Source organism: Panthera tigris, chromosome C1 (genome assembly GCF_018350195.1).
Source record: "Panthera tigris isolate Pti1 chromosome C1, P.tigris_Pti1_mat1.1, whole genome shotgun sequence".
NCBI classification, from domain to species: Eukaryota; Metazoa; Chordata; class Mammalia; order Carnivora; family Felidae; genus Panthera; species Panthera tigris.
In genome coordinates, this window is record NC_056667.1 from 42,518,667 (window position 1) to 42,545,246 (window position 26,580).

Below are 26,580 nucleotides of genomic sequence, written 5' to 3' on the forward strand. Positions count from 1 at the left end.
TCCCAGAACATCAGAGCTAGGAAGGATCTCCAAGAGTGGCTCTCCAGTTCTTGTCTGTCTGTCCTAAAACGGAGGGCAGCCTGCTGCAAGGACTTGCATTTGCCCCCTCCCCAGCTCTCAGCACCACGTCTCCGCCCAGAGCAGGTGTTTCATAAAGGTGGGGCGGAAGTGACTGCACCCTAAACAGAGCATCCCCTTGTCTCCAGTCACATCCTGTCCACTCTGCCCTGCTCCAATCCATCCTTCCCAAACTCACCAGCTTCCTGTTTCTAAAGCCAACCCCTCAGCCTGGGTTCAAGGTCTTCAAGGTTGGGTTCTGCACCATCCTCCCAACCCCATCTCCCAGAACCCACCTCCGGAAGCTCGTGCTCATGCCCTGCAGCTTCCTCCCTGGTTTGTAGGCCTCTGTGTTTCAGAACTACTGAGTGAGAAGGGATCTTGAAAACCAATGGGGAAACTGGGGCCTGGAAGGACCACACAGTGACAAGACCTCACATCCCCAAGGTTCTGGTTTCCTGTCCCAGGAAGCATGTGACCTCTCTCTGCAGTCCCACTCTCTGACTAAGAAATGGCTCCAGTGAGGTCCAACCGCTCAGCTTTGCAAAACAACTTGCCTTGGGGTTGAGAGCAACTGGGGGAAAGCCTAAAACCAGAAGGATCAATTTTCACCACGTGAAAAGAGCAGGAGCCACTCCTGGAACATTTGACTCTGACACGTGTGTCCAATCCAGAGCCCTCAGCCCCTGAGCAGGGGAGGCAGTGGTGGGGAGGGCGGGGACTCCCCAAGCACCAACTCCTTCCACCACAAGGAAAGGCTGTTTCAAATCATAGAATCCAAGAAAGGATGAATCATAGCTGCTAAATCTTAGAAATAATGGATCTTAGAAATGAAGCTTCTCGAAATTCTTCTTCCCTTGGTTTCTAGGACATCTGTTCTCCTGGTGTGGTTCCCCTCCCGTCCCTCTGCTTGCTCCTGCTCTATCGGCCCTACACAAACCTCTAATGTGGGTCAAGGCTCGCCCTGGGCCTCTGAGCCACACACTTGGCACTTCCTCCCTGTACCAGTGTGCCTCCTCACGGCTTAGACCCCAGCCCCACTGGCGACCCTGTGTCCTATGTCTGTATTCAGCAAACACTGAGCACCTCCTCTGTGCTGTTCTAGGCTCCAGGATACAGCAGGGAACATATTTTTGTAAAGATCTAGCCCTCGTGGAACATATTTTATTCCAGTGAGGGAGTCACAAGGAGAAATAGGAAAAGTACACAGACAGGATAATGTCAGGTAGTAATGAAGGCTATGCTGAGAACAGACCATAGGGAAGCAGAGAGAAAGCAGGGTGACGAGGTTGGATACTCTGATGAGAGGTGATAGTGGTCTGGGAGATGGCGACAGTGGCAGAGGAGGACAGAAGGGACAAGGTTTGGAGTTTTGAAGGTAGGGCTGACAGAATTTGCCAACAAACTGGATGCAGGAAATGAGAAAATGAGAGTCGGTGGCCCTGTCTCCCAACCTCCATCTCCCACTCGGACTCTCCCAAAGACTCAGATCCAGCAGCCAACCATCCACTGACATCTTCCCCGGGATGTCCACACCCGCTCTGCCATTGTCCTGTGACTCGGTGAGCACACCGCCATCCAGCTGGGTGTTCAGGCCAGAGACCCCACTGCCCTCACAATCAGCACCGCCCACCTCCTCCACCCCCTCCTCCCTCCTGCTCCTGCCTCCCTCCTGTCTCCTGCTGGTTTTACTGTCTGAGCAATCCTCAGTCTGCGGTCTCCCCGTGCCCATGGCCACCACCCTGGCCCCATCCCTGCCTGTCTTCCCTTCCTCCTCCTGCCCCCCTCCACCTCCACTCTACAGCCAGAGGGAGCCTTCCGGATCATGCCACTTCTGTTTTTCAAGCCCATTTCCTGTGGCCTTTAGGACAAAACACAAGTTTCAGCCTGGGTCACAATATCCTTCACACTGATGTCCACTCCCCTTTCCCCTGGTGCCCCAGCCACGCTGAGTAGGTGACGATTTTTCCCTGCACTTTCCCTCTCTGCTCAGGACCTTTGCACAGCTGTTTCCTTAAGCCGTCATGGGCTCCTGGCTCCCCTGCCTTCTCTCTCATCCCACCCTTTACCTGGGGCACCTTTGCCGCCTCTGAGTCTGCTCTCTGCACTCACCCGCAGCCTGTGCTTCCCTCACCACAGCCCCCACCCCCATGTTGTCCCTGTCTGTTCGTGGGCCTTTCCCTCCTCCGGGGCTAGGGCCAGGCTTGAGTGCCTGGTCCAGGGTGGCCACTGGCAAGAGAGTGAATGAGTGATGGAGAGGAGAGGGGTGGCCCATATGGAGTCTTGGGAAAGGCGGGGGATGAGATGTGGATGCATCTCTGGGTTTACAGAGCTTTCCTGGGAGGAGGGCTCGGTCCCTGGAACAGACGGTGAGCAGCATCCGCGTGGCTCAGGCAGGAGCACCATGGGGCAAATATCACTGCCCTTGGAGTTAGGCCCACATTGAATCCTGGCTCCATGACCTGCCTGCTGGATGACCCTGGAAAAGTCACGTCCTCTCTTTGAGCCTCACTCCCTCATCTGTGAGATGAGGACCGATAAGGAAAAGGCAGGGGGGGCGTGGCCACTGGGGAGGCTGGGTGCACACAAGCAAGCTCCGTCAGTCAGCAAACACCTGCTAATGCCTGCTCCGTGCCAGGCTGCCCGCTGGGACTGGGATCCCAGGTAGCTGACCCCTGTTCTGCCCTTGAGGTGTTCCCAGTCTCATGGAGGCAGACAGCGCAGTGTGACCCCAGTGGGTGGCATAGGGGCTGAGGGAACAGAGACACTGTTTGCGTGGCCTCTGTGGTGGCTTCTCGTTACCACAGTCCTCAAGAGCAGACCTTGAGCACCCCTCTCCCCATGCCCTAGCCTGCCTCTGGTAGACATGTGGGGCCAGGCTTGTGGAACCGGTAACCCCAGCCCAGGCATGGCGTCCCCAAGTAGGGTATCGGTGGGAAGAATTACCGGATAAGGTCCAGCAGGGCGTCGGCCGAGCTCATGATGGGCTTCCCGCTCTGCTCTGTCGTCTCCTTCTGGGCCGCGCCCCCCGGGTGGATGATAGAGACCATGATGATGCCCACAATGACTGCCACGAAGGTGGTCCACAGGTAGTATGCCACGGTGAGGATGCCCAGGCGGCTGGAGGTCTTGGCATCCAGGGAGGCGAGGCCAGACATCAAGCTGCGAGAGCAACGTGGGTCAGGGTCTGAGGGCTGGGCGGGGGGGGGGGGGGGGGGGGTTGGGGGACGGGCACTCAGGTGTACCCACTCACACCCCCTCCTGGCTCTGCCTAGCACCCTCAGAGTGCTGGAGGGATCATGCAGGCATAGGGGACCCCCTAGCCATCCAGTCCTATGGCCCCTCCATCCTGGTTTTCTGCTCTGCTCTCTGGCCCACACCTAGAGTCACCAGCCACAGACTTTCACACCTCCAGGCCCTTGCCAGCATGTTTCCTTTGGCCGGTGTCCTATCACCAGATTCCTCCACTTCCTGAAGTGCTACTCACGGGATAAGACCAAGCTCAGTGTCACGTCTCTGGCGACATCTTCTTGGACTCCCTGCCTCTCCCCCAGAGTTAGGAGCTCATGGCCTCTGTCATGACCCTGGTTGTCGCTGTCTACCTGTCTCTCTCATCAGGCTGAGGACACGAGAGAAGAGGGGCAGGTCTGACTTCTCTCTGGGTCCCCAGTGCCTGCACAGAGTGAGCTCTGGGCACAGGTGGTTGCTGCAGCCTTACTGAATGAACTCACGAATGAGAGTGAGTTAGAGCCCTGGGCTGAGTCCCCACCCTGGCTCTGCCAACTGGCTGTGTGACATCTTTGGGCCTCAGGATCCCATCTCTAAAATGGGGCCATGGTTTCTCCGAGATGTGCCACCCTGTGGCCATCCGGGTTACCCGCTGGGCCCAGATTCCCCTTCGTCACTGTGGGAGGCTGTGTTGAGGGACCTTGTGGGTCTCCCCTCGGCTCCTCCCCACCCCTGCCTGCCTGGCCCTGGGCTCTCTGCCTGCCATCCAGGGCAGTTGGTGGGGTGGGGCAGAGAGATTAGTTAAGGAGATGCTTGTGCTTTGCTTTGCTGCCAAAAGGATTTTTCCCCAAAGCCCTTTCATTCTTTCAGATAAAGGATGTATTTGTCTGGTTTCAATCATGTAAACAAGAGTGGATAATCCCTCCCCATCCCACTCCTCTTATCTTTAGACTACTGGCAGGCAGCATCCAGGGTCAAGTTGAACCTCTCCCCACCTCAGGCTGTAGCTGCTGCCTTGAGTGCCCAGCTTTTCCCCGCTCTCTGTAGCAAAGGCTCACTCTTCTGTTAAGATACAGTTGAAGGCTCCTCCAGGAAGCTTTCCCTGATGACCAGCTGGAGCAAAGCCTCCTTCTCTGGGCTCCCCCAGGCCCTGTGCTGGCCTCTGCCCCAGCCCCCACCTCGCTGAGTTGCTGACTGTTTACTGAAAGCGCCTCCAGCACTGGGCCCGGGTCTGACTCAATGTGGGGTCCACAGAGCCAGGCACGGGGCCCGGCCGCAGTGAGCTTGGTAGCAGCTTGCTGAATGAAGGAGGGAATAAATAATGAATCAATGAATGAATGTTTACAATCTCTGTTCATCCCTTGTCAACCAGTATGCCGTATGTTAGTGATGGGCTTAGGGTGGGTCTCGGACATAAATCCTGAAGGGCTCGTAACGGGATTGTGCAGGCAAGGGACACGGGAGGTTGTTCTGCAATTATTATCCATGGGAGCCATTATCCCTAGACTGGAGCCAGCACATAGGCACAGGGCCAAGCAGTCCTTTGACCACAACGGGAATCCCCCCAGCCAAGTCCACAAGGAAGCCGTGGCCCTGAGGGGGAGACCTGCCCGAGGTCACACAGAACACTAGCGGCCAGCTGGACCAGAACTCGGGCCCCAGCTCCAGGCCTGTCCTCTTTCCTTCACGTATTTATTCAAACCTTTAGCACATGCCCACTCTGTGCCATGCCCTGTGTTCACAGAAAGAAATCAGAATCGCTCCCCAACCTCAAGTTGCTCCTGGTATCGGGGGCAGGGTAGGGTCAGGAAGGAGACAGGCGGGGACACAGGCACAAGTGGACTCAAGGAACCAGGAGACAGGGTGGCTGTATTAGTAGCATAAGCAAGGGGACAAGGACGTACTGTCTTTATTCAGAGGAGGGAGGGATCACTTCTAGCTAGGAGAGTCAGGAAGGGCTTCCTGGAGGAGGGAACATCTGAATTGGTTCTTGTGAGGAAGAGGAAGATTTGAAGATGGGGCCGATATCGCGGGCAGTGAGACAGCAGAAGCCAACATGGAGGCTGCCAAGGGTGGGCACACTGGGCTGTTTAGTGTGGCCAGAGCTCAGGTCACATTAGAGGCATGGTGATATGGGGGACACACAGATAAGGCTGTGCTCAGGAGTGGGGGTGGTCTCGAGTGCCAGGCCATGGGGGACAGGAGGGAGAAGTGGGGTCCAGTACAGCTCATCCAGCAGAATATCCTGACTGCAGGACACTAAAGTGGTATTTGTAAGAGCAAACAGCTGGGACTAACCCAAGAAATCATCAGTGCAGAATTAGATTAAAAGTTACAGCATATCCATGCAATGGAGTTCTAAGCAGCCATTAGAGGTGACGGTGGCAATGGAAAGATGTTCCTACTTGATGTTAAGTGGAGGGGCGCCTGCAGGGCACAGAGCCTCCTGTGACCGAGATCCCGTTCCAGAATGTACAGTCCAGATATGGACATCCTTGAAGGATTGTGCAGGACAGGGGCATACATGACAACTGGATTTCAGAAAGGAGCAAAGGGCCCCTGAGAAGGCCACCCTCAGGAAGAAGAGGTCTAACTCAGGGGTGGTGCCAACTCGGGGACAGACCAGGATGTAGGAAGGGAGGGGGTGTGGGTTCTACATAGAGCAAGAGGGGACCTGATGCAGGCGCTCTGGAAAGGAGAGGGCTGATGGATAAAATGGAAAGGATTCCGACACCTGGGACCCCAGTCAGTTCCCCTCTGGAACCTCTAAACTGGGAAGGGTTCTTCTCCTGGCTGGAGAGAGAGGTGAGCCATGGAGAGGGGAGCTCGCGGGGAGGAAACTGCTGGCAGCAGCCGACAGAACAGCCAGGCTGGTGGGGGCAGCGCAAGGTGACCGCAGGTTAGCCGAGGGCAAGAAGGTCGGGAGGTTAAGTGTGAGGAAAGCCCCGGACTCTGCGTGTGGCAATGGCCACTGCAGGGACTCACGGTAACGAGAAAGGAGGTTCAAGCTGTTAAAGTGACTTTTCCATAAACAAACAAACAAATGATAAATAATAAATAAAGTGACCTTTCTGAGAACCTACAGGCTGGGGTATGGAGGCTTTGTGAGGACTCACATATATATGCACAGAAGAAAACTCTAGAGAGTTTAATAGTAGCTATCTTTGGGTGGTGGGATTATGGGTGATTTTCATTTTGTTTTACTGTTTATTCACGTTCTCTATTCTTTCCAGAATGAGCACGGCTTGCTTGTGTGAGGGAAAACACAATCCCTTGAGTAGCCGGCAGCCACAGAAACCATAAATTGTCTGGAGCTTAACTGTCTGCAAACACTGGAACATCCACCTCACTTGATCCTTAAAAAATATTCTAACTCAGCGTTGCCCTATAGAATCACAATGTAGGCCACAATTTTAAAATTTTAAATTTCCTAGTAGTCACATTTTTATTTTTTAATTTTTTTAATGGTTTGTTTGTGTGTTTGTTTTTGAGAGAGAGAGAGAGCGCAAGCAGGGGAAGGGCAGAGAGAGAGGGAGACACAGAATGTGAAGCAGGCTCCAGGCTCCGAGCTGTCAGCACAGAGCCCGATGCGGGGCTCGAACTCACGAACTGTGAGATCACGACCTGAGCCAAAGTCAGATGCTTAAGTGATTGAGCCACCCAGGCACCCCAAAATTTTTTTAAACTGAAAAAAAGGGTGAAATTCATTTTTTGTGAAATTGATTTTAATAATTTAGCTTTATTTAACCCAGTATATCCAAAATATTAGCATTTCAGGGGTTCAATAACTACTTATGACAAGTGGCTACCTTATTGGACTGCACAGTTTGAGTTACAGAGAAGGGAAATAAAACTCAGGGAGGTGGAGATAATTGGCCAAGCCACTCAGCTGGTAAGCTGTAGAGTCAGGCGTGGAACAGGGGTTTCTGATTCAGAACGCTTTGGGGCTTTCTCCACTCTCATTGCCTCTCCACGGGACAGACTTGGTTTAACTCCTGGGGAAGAAAAGTGTCTTCTAGTTTTGGCTGACCATGATTTTAATGTGACACAGTCCATATAATGCATCTGTAGTTCAACTCTCAGTGTTGACGACTTGTCCCATGGTAGATTTGTGGTGGTGAGCTTCCCATCTTTGGAAGTATCCAAGTGGACCTTGGATGGCCACCTGTTTGAATGCTAGATCGAGGCTTCTAGACTGAGTGGGAGGTTCCTCATGAGGCTCCAATGTCCTTTTTGGCTCTGTAATTTACAGGGAGGGGAGAATAGGTAACCTTACCTCACCTACTCCCAGCCTGGCTGGGTACTCCGTGGAGCATGATCCCTGCAGGCCCTGGGGAAGAGCCTCACGGAGCTGAGAGGTCTGGGATTCCCTCTCAGCTGGTAGCCATCTGGCCACCACCCAGAGCCCAGGGATTGTGGATCAAGAGATTACACTGATTGGGAAGCAGGCTGGGCTCAAGGGCCCAGCCTGTTTCAATCTGGTAACTGCTTCACTTGCAGAGGTGGGGGAAGGGAGGAAGCAGCTGCCAGGCTCCTTACTGAGGAAGCAAAAGGCTGTTTACTGACCCTCATTTGGTTGTAACGCCAACTGCTAAGGTAGGTATCGTGACCCCTCTTGCCACCAGGAGGCAACCACTGCTGCCCGTGCCCCGCACTGTGGACAGTGGACAGACTACCTGGACTGCTGGGGGGGGGGGGAGGGCCTCCCCGTTTGAAGTCCTTGGTGGCTCCCCACTGCCCTCAGAACTGTGCACACTCCTTCACGCCTTGGGTCCAGTGTGGCCTGACTCAGTCTCGTGCTCCTCACCTGTGCGCTCTGGCCACCCTGGCCTCCTGCTGCTCCCTGAACCACCTTTGCATGGTTATTCCTTCAGCCTGGAACTCTCTATGCCCCCTTTTCCACCCCACACACATTTCCCCAACCTGATACATTTCCACCTGCCTTTCCACAGTCAGCCTAGATGTCACTTCCTCTATCTGGGAAGACATCCTTGAGGGGTCACCTCACCCTCTGTGCCAGGGAACCCCGTGCTTCCCAGTTTGTTACGGGCACTTTGCTGGTATGCTCACCTCTGACTCTCCAGGGCCCAACCAACAATCCAGCATACGACAGGCTGGCAGGGAATGAGTGCTAGAGAAGCAGTGAGGAACCCAGTCCCCTTGCCCCTGCCCCTCCCGCATTCCTTTCCTGTCCCCTCCTACTGCTACTCTCATCTTTCCAGTCTCCACTCGGGCACCACCTCTCTGAAGGGCCCCTTGAGCCCACCTGGGTAGGCTAGGCAGCTCCTGTAGGTTCCCACATTTATCCCTCAATAGCCGGGAGCCCTTGTCAAGTTCCTGAGCCTCTGGGTGCCTCAATTTCCACTGGAGGATAAAATGGAGGTAAATCATGGTTCGTTGTGAGGGTAAATCTAGGTTTAGAACAGTGCCTGGTACATAATAAATATTCAATACACTGCAATTATTAGCATTTGCTCTGCAATGTCATTGTCTCTTAAGTGACGGCCTGCCCCAGCAGACTGTGAGCTCCTCCAGGGAAGGTTTGAATCTGGCTCGGTTCCAGGTCCTCGAAGCCCAGGACCTGGCTTAGCCTGGGTGCAGCTTTGCTGATGTGTGTGATGTCAAACCAGGGTGCAATTCTAGACGAGACTGTTAAAAGGACGCCTTAGGTCTGATGACCATAAGCATCCATTGTGGGTTCCCAGCTTTGGTCCTCTTGCCAGGTTTAGGGGATGCCTCTGGCACTGTGTGTCTGTGTGATGTCAAGGCAGTTGGCACCAGAACTTTTGGAACAGATGGGAGCTTTTGGGAGTGACTCTCTGAGGCAGTGCCCTCTCCCGACTGAAGAGAATCTGAGAGGGTCCCTGGAGGTGTGCTTCAGGGCTGTTCCCTCTGCCTCTCCTTCCTGGTCATTTTTATCAATGGCTTGGCCAAGGCCACTGACAGCATGTGGATCAGATTTGTAGACGACAGCTAATGTGTTGGATGAGGGAGCTGGGACTAAGCAGACCCCAGCAGGCTGGGACCATGGGCCAAGTCTGACATGATGAAACTGAGCACGGACGCGTGTTGGGCCAGACCTGGCTTCCACAGCTGGGAGAGCACAAACTCTGGGCGGGATTTGGGGGTGGGGGTTGTGGGGGGTGCTGAGCCGCAGCAGCAGCAAGCGGGGAGGGGACTTTGGGGTGTGTTTGCTGCTAGCTTGCTGAGACAGCTGGGGAACGGGGCTGCCGAAGGGCTGGTGGGCCTCTGGCTGTGGGGCCAGAAGCCTGGGCAGCTTGTCGAGAAGGTCATGGACTTGCCCTGACATGGAGACCCACTGGGAAAAGGGCAGGGGAGGGAGGTGTGTGTTACAGCTGGGGTAGGTGGCATTGACAGAGATGCAGGCCTGGGGAAGCAGCTGAGGGGGCAGGGGCTGTGGGGGGGAATGCTGGGACTGGGGGGGGGAGAGCTATAGGGAAGGAGATTTCAGCTCAGCACTAGGAATAACTTTCTGCCCTGGAATGGACCACCTTGAGAAGTAGTGAACTCCCAGTCACTGGAGGTGTGCAAGCAACTTGCTAAGGCCACCCAATAAGTAGACAAAAACCCTGGTCCACTAGTATGACAACATCCATAGTCACAACAACCTGGCACTAGGATGTCAGAGACAGGAAGCCCCATGGCCAAGTCCTTGGGCTCTGGCCTCAGCTGACCCAGTCATGGAGGCTCCCCCAAACAGGCCCCAGGGTGCAGCTGCAGGGAGTCTATCAGAAAGGCAACTGGAAGGAGGCATCTGGGGGTCCATGACAATCCCTTCAGCCCTTCCAAGCATCATGCCTTGCTGTCCGCCCCCCCCCCCCCCAGAGCAGATGACAGGCCCAGCAGCTGACAGCAAGTGCCACGTTAGCGCCACGTTACTCTTCCCAGATGGCTCTGCCACACCCTCACCCTCAAGCCAACTCCTTCTACGACCTGAGGCAGGGTGCCCAGACTCCCACTTGGCTAAAGATGGGATCATCTGGACCTGGTACCCCCTACCAAGGGCACAAATTTCTCTACTGCCTCTGCCTGCACATTTCCAAGGACAGAGAACCCACTACCTTCTGTCAGCTCCTCCATATGGGCTAGCTATGCTTATTAGAAAGTCCTTCCTGGTGCCAGAATGAAATCCACCTCCAGGGAAGAGAATTCCCCATTCTGGGCCCAGCTCTGTCCTCTGGAGCTACACACACCAAAGTTCTTTGGTTCCATTTTAGATGCTGTGAGCTTGGAGTGCAGAAGTGGGGTGGGAAAAGGACGAGGGACCGGAGGGGGGCAGGCACAGAGCCAGGCATGGGTCTGTGTCTAGTGGGACACTGCTGTCTTGTCATCCCCAACTGCCCTCTGAAGGTCCCTCCTTCCCAGGCCCCTGGGCACCAGGACAATGCTTAACTGGGGCTTGCAAATAACATGCTCACAGATAATGTGCAAGTAACAACCTTCAACTGAATCAAAAGTAAAATCTGGAGGAGCTAAAGCTGCAGCCCTCAGAGCTCACGGTCTGACCATTGACCATTCTCACCCACTTGAGGAAGGCTGTATTCCCAAGTGTAATAAGGGTCAAGTCCAGTTCCTGATTCCATGAGAGCTGAACTTCTACCCCTTTCTTTCCACTAGGCAAAGAATATCAGGTGTGAGGGAGCCAGAGTGCTCCCGTGGAGGATGACTACTCTGCTCTACCATTAGGAACAACTTCCTTGGGATGCCTGGTTATGACCGGTGCCACCGTGCCATGGTAAGGAGCCCCACTCCAGAGGAAGGAAAAACCACCCCACACCGCAGAGTAAGGGAAGATAGGTCTCCTGCCTCCTCTCCCTCTACCAGGGGGGCTCTTGGTGTCTACCCACCGAGGACTCAGGCTGGGCAGCCCAAATGAAGCTTTCTCCACGTCAAATGAGACCCTCCCAGTGCGATGGTTCTCCACAAAGAAGGATAGTAGGAGTTTTTCAAAACCTCCCGCACATCCCCAGACTCTAATGTGTTCCCAGCCTGCCCCATGTTGAAAACTTTCTCCGGGTGTTCTGGTTCCCAGAAATGAATGAGGTGAGTTTCTGGTCCTCAAGGAACTCCATCCAGTTGGTGGAAAGACCTTCATCTGGACAACACAGAACCCTGCGTCATGGCTATGATTGGCAGGGGCCAGACGCAGGATTTGGCCTAGCCTGGGAATCCAGGCTTCCCAGAGGAGGTGGCTGCTGAATGGATCCTTGCAGGATGAGTAGGAATTCTTTACCATGAGGGGGAAAGACAAGAGAGTCTGCGATGGATGATAAAATTGGGGAGGTTTTTGGAGTCACCGGACTGATGGTCTAACCCCACCCGCAGCCCACAGCTGGGCTATGTTCCCCTTCTTGATGAGTAAGGCGGTCAGCTGACTGGGCAAGAGGGCCAAGGACAGAATCCCAGAGCTCCCATCTGAGAGGTCAGCTGAGCTCTGCTAAGAAAAGTTGCCCCACGGCTTGAGGGGAGGAGCCAGGACACAGGCTGCCCGTTCCTCCAGCCTCCCTCCCACTTGCTGTGTGCTGGGGAGCCCGGACAGCTGCCCCCTGAACACCGGCTTCCAAACCAGACTTCAACAGCCACTCGGCCCAGGACCATCTCCAATAAGTTAGAACGTGGGTGTTTGGGAGTTTTCTGCCAAGCTAGAGTTCCTCAGGAAGGGGGAGAAGGGAATGTTAGGTTTCTTTGGCCAAACATGATTTCCTGATTCTAAGAAAAATCAGTTTCAAATTTTTACAAGAAATGGAAAGGAAAACAATAAATACAAAGGAATGCACATGCACACACATACATGCACACCATATGCACATGTAAAGACACACACCACACAGTCACACACAAACCCACACACGTACTTGGATTTCTTTGCTGTGATGTGAAGCCTACAAAACATTCTGCCATGTTCGGCATCAGTGAATCACAAACACATGGATTCAGTTTCCCTTGAATGATGCCTGGTTTAAGAAATTGAAGGATGAGGGGAGAGGAGGGTTTGGCAAAGAACAAATAGAGAATTGGAGGCCCTCGCTGGATCCAGATGCTGGGCTGACCCACCCCTGCTTTCTTGTGTCGCCTGTCTGGGGATGTGTGAAAACAAGGCTCAGTTGACTCCCCAAGCTTAGAAGCAAATGGTGGGGCCTTGATGGGCCACCAAAAAACAAAAATAAGAAAGCACCTGCTGGGAACTGTTTTGTAAATTTGCAGGTGGCATCGTGCCTATTCTATGGCCGAGGCCAAGAGTGTGGTAAATAATAGAACTCGAGGTAAGTCTGGAGTCGTGGGACAGAGTGATGCCCCAAAAGGATATCCAGCAGCATCCTAAGTGTCAAGTGAAAGGAAAAGGGCTTCACAAACTCTGTTCCAGCCCAAGTGCAAGATGAAAACAAGATTATGGAGATGAGGGTACAGCATGGACAATTCTTATGACATCACATTGAGTGAAAAAGAAAAAAGAAGAAGCACCTAGATTTCTTTTTGCAGAAAGTAACAGTAAGGTATCCTCCAAGAATGTAAAGGAACAGAAAATTGCCAGTACTCTTTGAGATAAACTGTATATTAAAAGGAAAAGGGATCGGAGTAGTGACAGGTGCTATCACTGAGAGGAAACAGGAAAGGAAGGCCCCCAAGGCTCCAAAGGCTTGACTTTTCTAGTGGAAGAGGCGTAATCCACATGGGATCAATCAGCAGTGGGGCACAGAGAAGAGCGCTGAGAGCTGCAAAGCCCTCAGGACCTACCCAAGCACCACCCATGGGAGGGGAGCCCTCATTCAAGGGCTTTGACAATGCTGTGGCAGGTCCTAACCATCAGACTACTGCTAGGCCAATGTGACGGGAGGCGGGATTTTCTAAATTTTGTCTGAGGCTTCTTCTATAGTCTCCTTGCAGCCGACTTAATTTTTGGAAAACATTTTCAAATGGCAAATATAAGGTGAGAAGGCACACTTAGTCCAGGGGAAAGGAGAGACTTTGTGGGTTGAGGACACATCTTAAGACCTTGAGACTTTAAGAGCTGCATGCAGAGTTATGAAAGGGTGCATCAGTTTGCATGAGAGGCCCAGGAGCCTTCTGAGAGAAAAGAGACTAAGATCCCAACCCCTGCTCCCTGTGATTTGAAGTTAGGGTCAGGGTATACCAGGGTGCCTATGACCACGATCTGCTGGCACTAAAAGTCCCCAGGGCTAATGCAACAGTGGGGGAAAAGGGACCAGAGCTCAGGGCATGGCTGCCTTGAGGAACAACGACTGGGCACTTCAGTGGGTCTAGGAGCCAGAGCAGGAATATGCACCTGCAGTGTGCCGACTTGAACCAGACCATGCAGGACCTGTGTTCAACAGCGACACCATGCGGTAGGAACCAGAGCAGCAGGGCTAGAGGTAAGATCCAATGTTCTGTTCCATCTACTTGGCTGGAAGCTCACCGAAGGAAATAAGCTGACTTTGGCCAATGGTACAGCCTCAAGAGGAAGACACTAGGCTTCCCGCTGTACAGAGGAGTAGGACTATATTCAGCCTATTCAGTTCTGAAGTCAGTACATAAAGCAAAAACCAAGTATAATTAAATTTGCCTTGAAGGTCCCTTAAGTTGCCCATGAAGTTGAGGAGGCATAGTTTTATATAAGTTCACTCAAGGCAGTTTTCTTCCCGACTTGAAATGGGTTTGCTGTTTCTTTAGGTGAACACCAGCTGAAGCAGTCTGCGTACACTCAGAAGCCATGATGTAAAGGGGAAAAAAACAAACCCAATCTCCTCTTCATGCCCTAGAATCACAATTGCTGCAGGGAGAGGCTCACACTTTGAGAGGCACATGGGGACCAAGACTGGCTTAGTGCAAAGCACACCCACCTCAAGAGCACAGCTCTTTGAATGGGAGCAGCCTCCTCCTCCTTTAAATTATTTTTCTCTGTTTCCCACAGCATATGTAACTGATTTTGTTTAAGTTAAATGCACATATGATGGGACTCCACCAGGTGGGACCCAGAAAATAACTAAAGTGGCAAACCTGAAGTCACACTGGTTTTACAATTAAAAACTCAAATTGTCCTGCGGGCAAACATGTAACCAGTGGGTTCCCCAAGTGGTGAGGCTACAGGGAGAAACGCTCTGGCCAGACTGTGCGCACCTGTGCTCCTTAGCAGTTATATGTATAACCAGTTGTATGTATAACTTTGTGAATGAATAAGTTGGCATTTGGTTTATTTGGTTGCCTCTTGTCAGCATCAGAGGACTGGCCCAGCCAGCTCAGGGGCTCAGATGAGGGTGAGCTTCTGAAGCAGTCAGCCAAGGACTACACCCTACACCCTGGGCTTCATGATTCACTACTAAGAATAAGAGCAAACATTTATAGGGAAAAAAGATAACAGTGGCAGAATTAAGACTGAAGGGTAATGGGGGATTTTTTCCCTCAATTATCTAAAGTGCCTAGAAGTATAGAATTTTATTTATTTATTTTTAATTTTAGACACACAGAGAGGGAGCACAAGCAGGGGAGAGGGGAGGAGGGAGAGAGAGAGAGACAGTGAGAATATTAAGCAGGCTCCATGCTCAGTATGGAGCCTGATGTGGGGCTCGATCCCACGACCTGGAATCATGACCTGAGCCCAAATCAAGAGTCAGATGCTCAACCAACTGAGCCACCTAGGTGCCCCTATAGAATGTTTTAAATACAAAAAAATATTTAAAGGCAACTCCTAACCATCCTCCAAGCGTCAGTTCAAATGTTGGTCATGAAACTTCCCTGAATTCTGCCTTAGCTGCCCTTCCACTGCTCTTAACCCATTTAATATTCATTTATTAGGTACCTGCTCTATAGTAGGCCCTGGGATGTTCCTGTAAAAGAGATAGAGAAATTTATTTTCTTTTCAAAAAATTTTTTAACACTTACTTATTTTTGAGAGACCGATCACAAGCAAGGGAGGGGCAGAGAGAGAGGGAGACACAAAATCTGAAGCAGGCTCTAGGTTTGAGCTGTCAGCACAGAGCCTGATGTGGGGCTCGACCCCATGAACCATGAGATCATGACCTGAGCTGAAGTTGGATGCTCAATTGACTGCACCACTCAGGTCCCCCGAGAAACTTATTTTCTTCAGAATTATTTTTATAGTAAGAGAGTTGTCCTTGTTTAGAAGAAATTCCTCGATAAGCTACTTGGACCAAGAGCTGAGCAGCACCCCACCCCGCCCCAGTCCAAGAGCAGGGCATGCGTGGAAATGACTTGTAAAAGACAAGGAGGACAGGATTTCTGGCTGGTCTTGGAATAGGGGTAGAGAGAAGGGAGGTGAGGAGAGAGAAAGAAAGAAGTGGATACACCCTAAATTGACCCTCCAATGATCCACACCCTTGTATACTCTCCCTCCCTAAGTGTAGGTGGGATCTAGAACTCGCTTCTAACTAATAGAATATGGCAAAGGTGATGGGATGTCACTCCTGTGATTATGCTATAAAGGACTGTCTCAGAAGACTGGAGAGTGAGGGATCCTCCTTCTTGCCTTGATGAAGCAAAAAACTATGTTGGGAATTGCCTTTGGCGAGAGCCAGCAGGCAGAGAACCACAGGTAGCCTCTAGGACTCAAAGGTGGCCTCCAGCTGATAGCCATTAAGGAGGGGGGCCCTCAGACAAACAGCCACAAGGAAATGACTTCTGCCACCAACTCAAATGAGCTTGGAAATAGATTCTTCCCCAGCCAAGACTTCAGAGGAGAACACAGCTCAGCTTACACTTTGCAGCCTCATGAGACCCCGAGCAGAGGATCCAACTAAGCTATGCCTGGGATTCTGAGCCACAGAAAGTGGTAGATAATAAATGGGGGTTGTGTTAATTGGCTAAGTTTGTGGTAATTTGTTCCATAGTAATAGATAACGAATGTACAGAGAGAGAGAGAGAACCACGAGATGGCTGAAGGGCTTACACTTCTCAGTGTAATCCTTACCTGTGATCTTGCTCCCAACTGTCAATGAAAATTGCTAAATTTATGTACTGTTTGAAGCAGGGATATGTGTGTGCATGGGAGACTGACGAAGGCTGTCCCCTGACTAGTTGCAGGAATGCGAGGGCAGAGGAGAGCCAGAGGTAGTGAGCACTAGGGTTCATGGAGGATGAGGAGACTTCGACACCCATCACACGGGGAATGGCTCTGGGCACAGGTGACATGTGTGTGCCGTGTGGACGTGCATGGCACCTCGTCCACGTGCCTGGGAAGGCTGCCATGAACACAGGTGTGCAGGACTCAGACCTACATGCAGGTCTGTATCAGTGTTCCCAGGTGTGCCTGAGTCCAGAGAGACTTTCCAGAGAAAGTGACACGTAAGCTGCAGGTGCTAAGTGAAAGCAACGAAGGAAGAACAGGTCACCCAAAGGGGTTGCCTGCTGAGAGCAAAACGGGTGCAAAACAGGTTCATGAAACATCTCATCTGGGCCTTGGAGAAGCCTTAATAAGTTAGAGAAAACATGCTACATTCATAATATATCAGGAGATATGCTGGGTGCTCCAAGTACATGATCTTATTTCATTCTGAGAATAACCCTGTGAGAGAGGTGGGTGTTGTCCCCATTTTACAGGGAAGGTCACTAAGGCTCAGATGCTGGGACTTGATCAGGGTCACACGTCCAGTAAGTGCTCTTCCCCTGGAGTCTCCTGCAGATTCTCAGCCACACCTACCAGTACTGTTTGCTCACCTCCCTCATTGCAAATTAGGAAGCCACAACTGGCCAAGGGGAGGTTGCACTCAGCTGGACTATGGCATGCCTGTCTGAGGAGGGGGCTCAGGCCAGGTGCTGGTTTGGAGTGGATTCTAGAGACAAGATGTCCAAGAGCTGGAAGATGCTAGACTGTGGGAAGACTGACTGAGCTGGGCTCCAACCCAGGCTGGCTCGAGTTGGGCCTCCTTTCTCTAAAACAAAGTGTTTCTGTGACTGTCCCCTTTCCAGATGGTGAGACTCCTGAAGGCAGGCATAGGATCTTATCATCCTTTGTGTCAACTGCCCACCATTACCACCCATATTTCTTTATACCTCATCATCCCTCTTTGCTCGTCTATTCATTTTCTGTCTCCTGCAAAAATCTGTTACACTGACCACCACCATTGACAAGGGGGACAATGAACCCGACCCCCTCCCAGTATCTCACATAAAAACACAGTGATGCACATGGTCCTTCTCCATGGAGGGGTCACAGCAACTGGTGACCTTGGCAGAGGGAATTTCTGGCCTAGGAGTGGCTCATCCAGATAGGAATGCTGTTTCACTACTGTACAAAAAAAGGGGTCTGTACCCCATCATGTGGTGTGCCAGCTGTGACTGTGAATTCATTGAACTAACAATACTGAGTACACCCAGGGTTATGAGCAGCACCTGCGGTGGAGACCGGTCATCATCAATCGTTATCAATAAATAAAGAGCTGGGGGAACTGCACACGGCACCTTGAGCTAGGTCTTGCACGCAGAGTGAGGCTTTAATTGGGAAGAGAAGAGGGCATTCGTGGAAGGAGGAACAACGGGAGCAAAGGTATGGAGGCAGAAAAGCATGCGGCCCACTTAGGGGCTACTGACATAACCAGCCTGATCCCAGGGACGTGGCATAGGAACGGGGTGGCAGGTTCTGCTGATACAGAGGTGGCCTGGCACCCAGAATTGCAGGTTATCGGACCTGGGAGCAAATGTGCCTTAATGTGTATCCTCCCACTGCCCTGGAGCGGTTACTCTGCAGAAAATCCCTGACCTCTGAACTGTCGAGGCAGCTCTGGCGATTTTGCTCTGCCCTGAGTGGTCACATGGGAGTGGCTGCTCCTGGAGGACAGGGATCACAGCCTTGAAGTGTCCAGGAGCAAGCGCTCGGGGAACTGTGGGCGACCGATGAATGGATGGATCACAGTTGAAGCTAAAGGAAGGTGAGTTCAAGGACAGAGGGTTTGGGGCTTAGAAATGTGTCATTTTTTCCCCTTTAAGAAGGTTCAATTCTCCCTTAGTAGGAGAATATGAAAGCACTTCCATTTTTCAGTGACACGGTTGCTCTGCATGAGCCCAAACTGTATAATAAACAAAGGAAATGTGTGAACACACACTGGCTTTTCTCAAGTTAATACCGCATTCCATTCCCAGCCCAGAGAAAGCACTTCTGTCTAGTGAGAGACAGGACTTGGAGAGCTGGACAGGCCCTTAGTCGCTAGGTAAGCTGGGTAAACCAAGGCCCAGAGTGAAGGTGCCTTACCTAAGATCATGTGATAATTTGTGGTAGCAGCATGTCTAGGTCCCAGGTCTCTGACTGACTCCAGGCCTTTTTAAAAGTCAAATGACTTGCCCAAGATCACACAGCCAGAAAACAACAGCGCCAGGGTGGGAGCCCAGGTCTGTGGGACTCCAAGTCCATGCAAACCCTCTGTCTTTGAGGTATTTCTATTCTGAGTACGTGGTGACACCTGAGCAGTAAAGGACGGTCATGGCAAAGGACCGTAAAGCCACCTAACAGGATTCCTGCGCCTTATATCATAATAAATCCAGGGAAAAAGGAGAAAAGAGAAGAGTCTTCTGCTTCTTCCATTGACACACTTACCTAGCTGTCATGTAACCATCTGTTTTCTCCCTCACAGCCTGTGAGCTCTGCCAGGACTGACCCTCATTGATCTCTATATGTGCAGCACCCAGGACAGGGCCAAGTGCCCAGAGAGCACAATGCCTGATTGTTGAATTCCTTCACTGATTCACTTGACAAGTATTAAGGAGTACCTACTATGTGCCAGGCACTTGGCTAGGTCCAGAGTGGAACCTCAGCAGACTACTGTCTCTGCCTTTACAGACTTTATGGTCCTGTGGGAGATCAAGAAACAAGCAAACAAGTGAATACATACAGGACAACAGTGGATGGTAAGGGCTGTGCCGGGAAAGGAATAGGGTGTGGTGAGGCAGAGTGAAGGTGGTGGTGAGGGGTGACGGGTGGGGCAGGCCTTTCTAAGGCAGTGACGGTGACATGGAGATCTAAAGAAGAGGAAGAGGAGGGGGAAATGGGTGATGGGCCTTGAGGAGGGCACTTGTTGGGATGAACACTGGGTGCTGTATGTAAACGTTGAATCATGGGAATCTACCCCCAAAACCAAGAGCACACTGTATACACTGTATGTTAGCCAACTTGACAATAAGTTATATTAAAAAAAAAACAAACAGATCAAGAGGAAGAGATATGAAGTGTTGGAGGCAGAAGGAACAGCATGTGTGGAGACCCTGAGGTGGGGGAGGGTTCGGTCTGGTCTAAAAGGCCAGTGGGACTGGAGTGAGTGGGGCCTGGCATGAGGTGGGTTGCAGGCAGGGAAGGATCAGGCAGGGCCTCTGAGATCAGGGTAAGGGCGGGAGAGTTTGTTCTAAATGCCATGGAATGTCATGTTCATTCGGGTTAATGAATGGCATGGCCCAAATGGCTTTTCAGGAGGTAACTCTGACCACTGGGTGGAGTATGGGTAGGAGGGGAACAAGGACCAAAGCCAGGAGGCCAGTGAGGTTACTGTGGAGTCTGGATCCTGAAGCTCAGAGGAGTCTGGGAACCATCCAAGGTTGCAGAGCTGAGCCAGCATATTATCTCATGAGTGTCTCCAAAGTTGTCTTTTCCCCACACCCTGCTGCATTCACCAAAAAGAGCCCCTCTGCTGGGAAGCAATCCCTGAACTCCCTGGCCCTGAGCTACCTGGGAGCCAGGTCACGTCCTATGACACCAAGTCACTTTTTTAAGTCACTAAAAAGTCCATTGAATGGGACTGAAATAACTGGTGCCACTGAACGACCCGGGCTTCAGCAGCCCGTGCCACACCCGAGTGCCCATAAAGACCCCCAATCACAGTTTTCAGGCCAGCCACCCACAGCAGGAGCAGGGCACCTACTGAATCTGTACAGAATCTTCTCCCCTCCCAGCCCTGGCCTCCCAGCCAAACACCTGCCCCTCCCTCACCTGGAGACCACCAGTGGCAGGATCAGCATCTTCAACATCCTCATCAGGAGCTCTCCAGGAAACTGGAAGTAACTAATTTCCTGAAAATGCAGGAAGAGCTGGGGTTATAGCAGGCAGTACCGACCTCACAGCTGCTCCATTCTTTACAACGTTCAAAGCCCTGATTCACCCACCCTCTCTTGTCCAGCACGTGGACAGCAGAGTCCACAGAGGAAGCACTGGCTTTGGAGCCAAGCAGACTTGGGTTCTAATCTTGACCCCCTGTAACTAGCTGTGTGGCCTTAAGCTAGTTACTCGATCTCTCTGAGTTTTTCTCATCTGTAACAAGGGTAACAACTACTTCATAGGATCATTTGGAGGCTTAAATGAGAGGAGGTACATAAAGCACCTGGCAGAGTGCCTGGATGAGAGTAAATGTTCAGTAATCACAGTAAATGACAGCTCTCCTCCACCTCTGCACCATTCATCTGCCCATTCATGGTATAATTCATGTAGCAGATGGTAAGTGGCAAGAGGACAGGGCCATATACTGTTCACACGTTCATTCAGCCCATATGGCCAAGCATCGTGCTGGGTACCCCAGAATGAATTAGGCACAGTTCCTGCAACGGAATTCTCAGTCTAGTTTATGGGGAGACTGACTCATCCACAGAGCATGACATTCTTGAGTCAGTTTCTTCTTCTGCATTGGGCCCATTCTCTGGTGCCTCCCCACCCCCAACCCATCCTGGCATCATCATGGGTTCTTGCCAGCCTCCTGGCAAAGGAGAGAGAATTGGGTTGGTGGGACACCATCCAGTATAAAGAGCCCCTACCGGGCAGAGTTCTTACATTGGCTTCCTTACAGCCCGCTGGGTCTAGCCTACACTTGGGGCCTTGGATTAGGTCTCCTCGCCCGTCAGCTGTCTCCAGAGTCACATGTCCAGAACCTGACAGCTGAAGTAGAAGGGGTCACTAAGCCCAGCTGAATTTCATATGAATTTCATATGAACAACAAATAATTTTTTTAAATGTTTATTTATTTTTGAGAGAAAGAGAGTGAGTGAGAGAGTGTGCTACTGGGGGAGGGGCAGAGAGAGGGATACAGAAGATCCAAAGTGGGCTCTGAGCTGTCAGCACAGAACCTGATTCCAGGCTGGAACTCACAAACTGTGAGATCATGACCTGAGCCAAAGTCGGACCCTTAACCAACTGAGCCACCCAGGCGCCCCAACAACAAATAATTTTTGTTGTTCACTTGAAATTCAAATTTAACTGAGTGTGCTGTTTTTAAGTTTTTAAATTCAATTTAATTGTTTTGCTATTTCTAGCAAACCATGCTTGAGGCCACCTTCCTGAGGGTAAGGTTGTGGGTGAGGCCGTTACAGGGACTTTCAAGCACCATCCAAGTTAAATTTTTGTACTTGGAACCATTTTTTTTAAAAAACATAACACTTGGTTAATAGTCTGATACTTTGAAAAGCCCCAACTCATAGAATTTTGGTGCTGAGAAAGGGGTTTTAAAGATCTAGTTCAGCTGAGCCAAGAGAGGGAGGGGACTTAGCAGTGACTGTGCAGGACCAGAAATCAAGCCTCCTTGTCCCGTTCTACTGTGGTTTCCAATGAGCCAGAAAGTCTTTAAAAAATAAGGGTGAATGGGAGAGAAACTTCTGAGTCCCATGAGCATGAACAAAAATGCTTTATTGTACCCTTATGTCCGATAGTAGTCTGGCCAAATATAAGATTCTTAGTTTGAAAGAATTTCCCTCCCCCTTGTCTTCTAGATTCTAGAGTTGCTTATGATGTTTGGAATCATTCTTCCTATCCCTTAGCTGAGACTTGTTCTATTCCCTCAGATCCATTGAAGGAATATCTGTCAATTTCCAGTTTTCTGTAATTTTCATGAGGTGATGTACCACAGGACGAGATTTTCTGATTTTCTTCTTCTTTTTTTTTTTTTAATTCATAGTGGTGTGCATATTTTTTGCTTCTGAGAAAATGTCTTATATTCTCTGTGAAATTTTTCTCTCCATATGTTCTGCTAGCTCTCTCTAAAACTCTTATTAGGGAGTTGGATGTTGGACACCTCTGACTTCCTTATATTTTCTTTTATTTTCATCTCTTCTTGTTTTACGTTCTGGGAGATCCCTGCAACTTTATGCTAGCTACTGACATTTTTATCTTGGCTCATAGATCTTGAATTTCAAAACGTCTTTTGTGTTTTTAGATTGTTCTTTCTTTTTGCATCTTGTTCTGTTTTACAGTCACGATATCTTCTCTCACATGTCCAAAAAACTTAAGAAAAGATTTAAATGTTTTTTTCTATTTCCTGCATTGTCTCTGCTTCATAGAGACCCTCTTTTCTGTTTGGTCTCTTTCTGTTAGATGCTTTGACCTTGGCTTCTGCTCATATGTAAGTGTGAGGCACTAAACTTCTGTGTGCATGAGTGAAGCTTGTCAAGTGATGGCTCCTCAAAGGAAGGTAACAGGTGACAGTCTGACTTTTGTACTGGGGATAGGATGGGATGGGGAGGAATCCCCTTGAGAGCAGAATTTGGAGATGTTTTCTCTGAGGCTTCAGTTAGAAGCCTCTTCCTAACTCCAACTAGGGGGTGAGGGTGTGTCTAAGCCCAGGTGACAGCAATCTTTGGGGATCCCGCTAATTGGTGGGACGCATGTGCCTCATCACCTCCCCTCTCCCAACACACACAGGTGGGCCTGATATCCCTAAATCAAGCTTCTCTGGCTCTTTGGGACAGGCAGGACAGTAGAGATGGGTGGAAAGGAGTCTCCCCATTACATGAACGGAGGGGACTTAGGGGCCCAACTGCTCTGGTTAACAAAATTCCAGCCAATGCCCCTGATTTCACCTCCATACTTCACGTGGCCTCCTGCAGCTCTGTGCACTTTCAAGTGCAGAACCTTTCTAGAGTCTCTAAGCCAAAGTGATGTGGCATCTACTTCTACAGACACAGGTTTTAGCTTTCTGTGCTCCTACTAAGTGCGATCATTCAACTCTATCCACTTCCCTTCTTGCCTAATTTATGGTACTCGCTCGACTTCTTTTCTCCACTATCTCCTTTCATATTCTCCTGGGAGTTTATTTCTTTAAACAATTCCATTACTGTAATTTTAGTGGGATTCCAGGAAGGAAAGGAAGATGGATGCAATTGTAAACTCACCGTGGTTTCACCAGAACTCTCAAAATAATCTGTATTTTTTTAATGAGATACTATTTCCAAAGAGAAAATCTGTGATTTTCTAAGTTCTTTTCACAAGTAGGACATTCTTCCATTGTGCAAATTGTTTATGACTTTTGACTGTTGCATAAGCTTACAAAATAAGGGTTTAGTTTCTGAGTCACTGGCAGAGATCACAGAAACAACTCCTGGATTTCAAAGTAAGATGCTGGGAAAGCCAATTCCTGCCAAATAATTGTTCTAAGACTTCACATCCTTTCTTCAATTTATCTGGCAGGTTAATCCAGACCGGAACACATTTGCATTTCCAAGCAGATGGGGCAGGCCGCTTTGGCAAAGGAGGCCCCGGAGGAGCTTGGCTTTTAATGAGAAGCATTCCAATTTGTTTTCACAAAATAATCTTCCTGCAGGAAATATATTTTTTGTTGCTCAGGGAAATTAAAGAAAGTAGATTGCAGATTGTTTGTGCCATTGCCAGTTTAATTCGGCAAAAAGTCAAGGGTTGTCTCTGTGACAAGCGCTGAACTAGACTCACATTTTGGCTCGTGAAAGCCCATGTGATATTCATCAAGTTAAATTCTGATGGGAGGGACAGACACCTGCACAAAGGGCTCCGAAGCAAGACAGCTGGCAGCTGGTGACAGCAGAAGGCTGAGCGTGGCATGAGTGTGGGAGCAGAGTATTAGTTCAGAGTGAGGCAGGTCTGGAAGAACTTTTATAATATATGGAATATGAGATGGTTCCTGGACATAGGTCGGACTTGGACAGGTAGATAAGGGAGAGGGGAGTGAAGGACCAGCCACTCAGCACCGCTGTAATTCATTCATTCTTCCACATGCTGTATGAATCCTTGTTTATTCTCAAAACAATCCTGGTGGACATACAGTGCCCCCCACTCCTGATGAGGAAAACAAAGCCCAGAAAGGAGACAGCATTTTGCCTAGGGCCTCACAACCATTTACTAGTAGAGTCAGAGTCCGGGGTCTGGGAGCCACCACTGCTCCCAGAGTCCATGCTTCTCCCTAAATAGCCGAGAGTGGCTTAACAGTGTTACTGCTGTAATAGGGGCTCAGTTCTCAGGGACGGGGTGTTTCCCTTTTCATGGGGGACCAAATCTGATGCCTTGAGCCCCAGGTGTATTGACACCTGGTATCCGTGAGCTGCAGGAAGAGGAAATTTATGAAATAGGGGATCTTCCAAGAGCCCATCAGCAAAGACTCCTTGCACAAACGCGAGACGAGCTACTTTAAGCCCTTTTTCGGCCAGGCCTCATCCTTAGCCTTGTCTTCGGCCTGCCTAGCCCAGTTATAGCAAAAATCCTGCCAAGTCAGTTTAGGGAGAATGCCTCCTCTTTACCTTCAGCAAGAATCCTGCTAAGTTGATTTAGCAGGAATCCCTTCACCCTCCATGTTTCCTCTTAGCAATTTTCTATCTGTTGGCCCCTTACCATGCTCATTGGCTCTAAATCCTCAGCTGTCTTTGTTGTGCTCGGACTTAAGCCTGATCTCTCTCTCCTATTCCCATGGTCCTGAATAGTCCTGAATAAAGTCTCCCTTACTGTTACAACAAGTGTCAGAATAATCTTTTCTTTAATGCCGTATGAGTGTCCTTCCCTGTCCCGTGGGAGATGGGTGCCGAGAGGGAAAGGGGCCCTTGCTCAGGCCGTCACACAGGCCGGAAACCTGGGGGCCTGCCCTGATTTCCTGCCCTGCATCCAATCTGCCACCACATCCTGAGGGCTCCTCTTTTGGAAACAGGTCTCGCAAGTGCCCTGTTCATCATGCTGTAGGTCTCACCCCTGCAGCCACCCTCTCATTTGGTCCCCTGCCTGTATCACTGCCTCAGCTTGCACTCAGCACCAGAATGATCTCTCCAAGCTGAGATCTGACCATTTCACTCTCCTGCCCCAAACTACTCATAGTTGTCCCAGGCCTGTGCTTGGTGATGGGATCCAGAGGCCCGATGGCCCCTGAGCTCCAGCCCCTGCCTCATAGTGTACGTTCCAGCTGCCATGAACAGCCTGCTCCATACATGCCCAAATCTTTCATGGCCCTGCATCTCACTCCTGCTGTTACTTCTGCCTGGCGTACCCTTCCTGGCTCTCTGTTCATCTGACCTGCTGTAAGAGGTGTTCTCTGATGCCTGCCTTGCATTCTTACACGTCCTCATTCTTCCTGTTCCCATGCCTCTTGGCCCTGTGGTTCTTCTAAGGAGATGTCCTTGCCTCTCACTCACCCGGTGATGCCATTTGTAACCACTTCCTGCACCATTTTATTGGACCTCACTCCAGTCCTGCAGTGTTTTATCACACCCGTGCTACAGATGAGAAAACTGGGACCCAGAGAGGCAGAGTGCCTCACCCACTGTCATGTCACCAGGGAGTCAGAGCATGGGACTGTGATTCCCAGATCCCTCAGGCCCACATACCCCTCCTCGATGGGGACCCGGTGAAGCTCTGGGTGGCTGACCTGTGGTGATAGGCGACGGGTCCTCAGGAAGAAGCCGAGAAGGCAGCCCACGGTGACAGATAGCACAGACAGGATGAGCAGTCCGTTCCGCTTGCACACATCCCTCCCTCGTGCCAGGACGGCGCCTGGCACCATGGTGAGCCCAGTCTGCTGGCACAAGGCACAGCACCATTCCATGCACGTGAGGCCAGCCGGGGGCTCGGCGTCCCAGCCAGGGGCACTGGCTGCTCAGCAGGCAGGTGGTCAGGGTTGCTAAGCACCAGTCGCCAGCCCCACGGCCATGGTCTGTGTGTCTGCCCCAGAGGGAAGCCACAATCCTATTACCGGCTGCGTCATTAGGAGCCAGGAACAGATCAGGGCCTGGGAAATTAGAGCAGGCCACGTGGTCTGGGGGTTTGGACCTCAAAGCCAAGTGCACCTCTTAAACAAGGGAGGGGCCCAGAGACTTGCAGGAGGAACAGAGGGACACTTGCTCGGTTGGTTTGATTTTTACCCCCACTTCATTCCAGAAAGAACTGAAGGCAAAGCAAGAGGATACTAGCAATCACTAACATTAAGCATTTATCACATAGCAGGTGCTATTCTAGAAGCACGTTACTTGCATTAGCACATTTAATCTTAATACCGATTCTGAGACGTAAGTACTGATACGTATCATTTTACGGATGAGGAAACTGAGGCAAAGGACATGTGTTGTGCG

At 50.8% G+C, this 26,580-nt stretch overlaps 1 protein-coding gene across 2 annotated transcripts in view; it reads right to left on the bottom strand.

The window, feature by feature from the left end:
- Window positions 1-26,134, bottom strand: part of SLC1A7 (solute carrier family 1 member 7) — a 42,752-nt gene extending 16,618 nt beyond the window's left edge. For both annotated transcript variants that reach the window (XM_007077186.3, XM_042997212.1), the window contains exons 1-3: window positions 25,881-26,134; window positions 20,234-20,313; window positions 3,004-3,219 (exon numbers count right to left, since the gene is read on the bottom strand). In XM_007077186.3, the coding sequence (XP_007077248.1) occupies window positions 3,004-3,219; window positions 20,234-20,313; window positions 25,881-26,057 (473 nt within the window). In that variant the 5' untranslated portion in view covers window positions 26,058-26,134. The remainder of the gene's footprint in view (window positions 1-3,003; window positions 3,220-20,233; window positions 20,314-25,880) is intronic.
- Window positions 26,135-26,580: the final 446 nt, after the last annotated feature.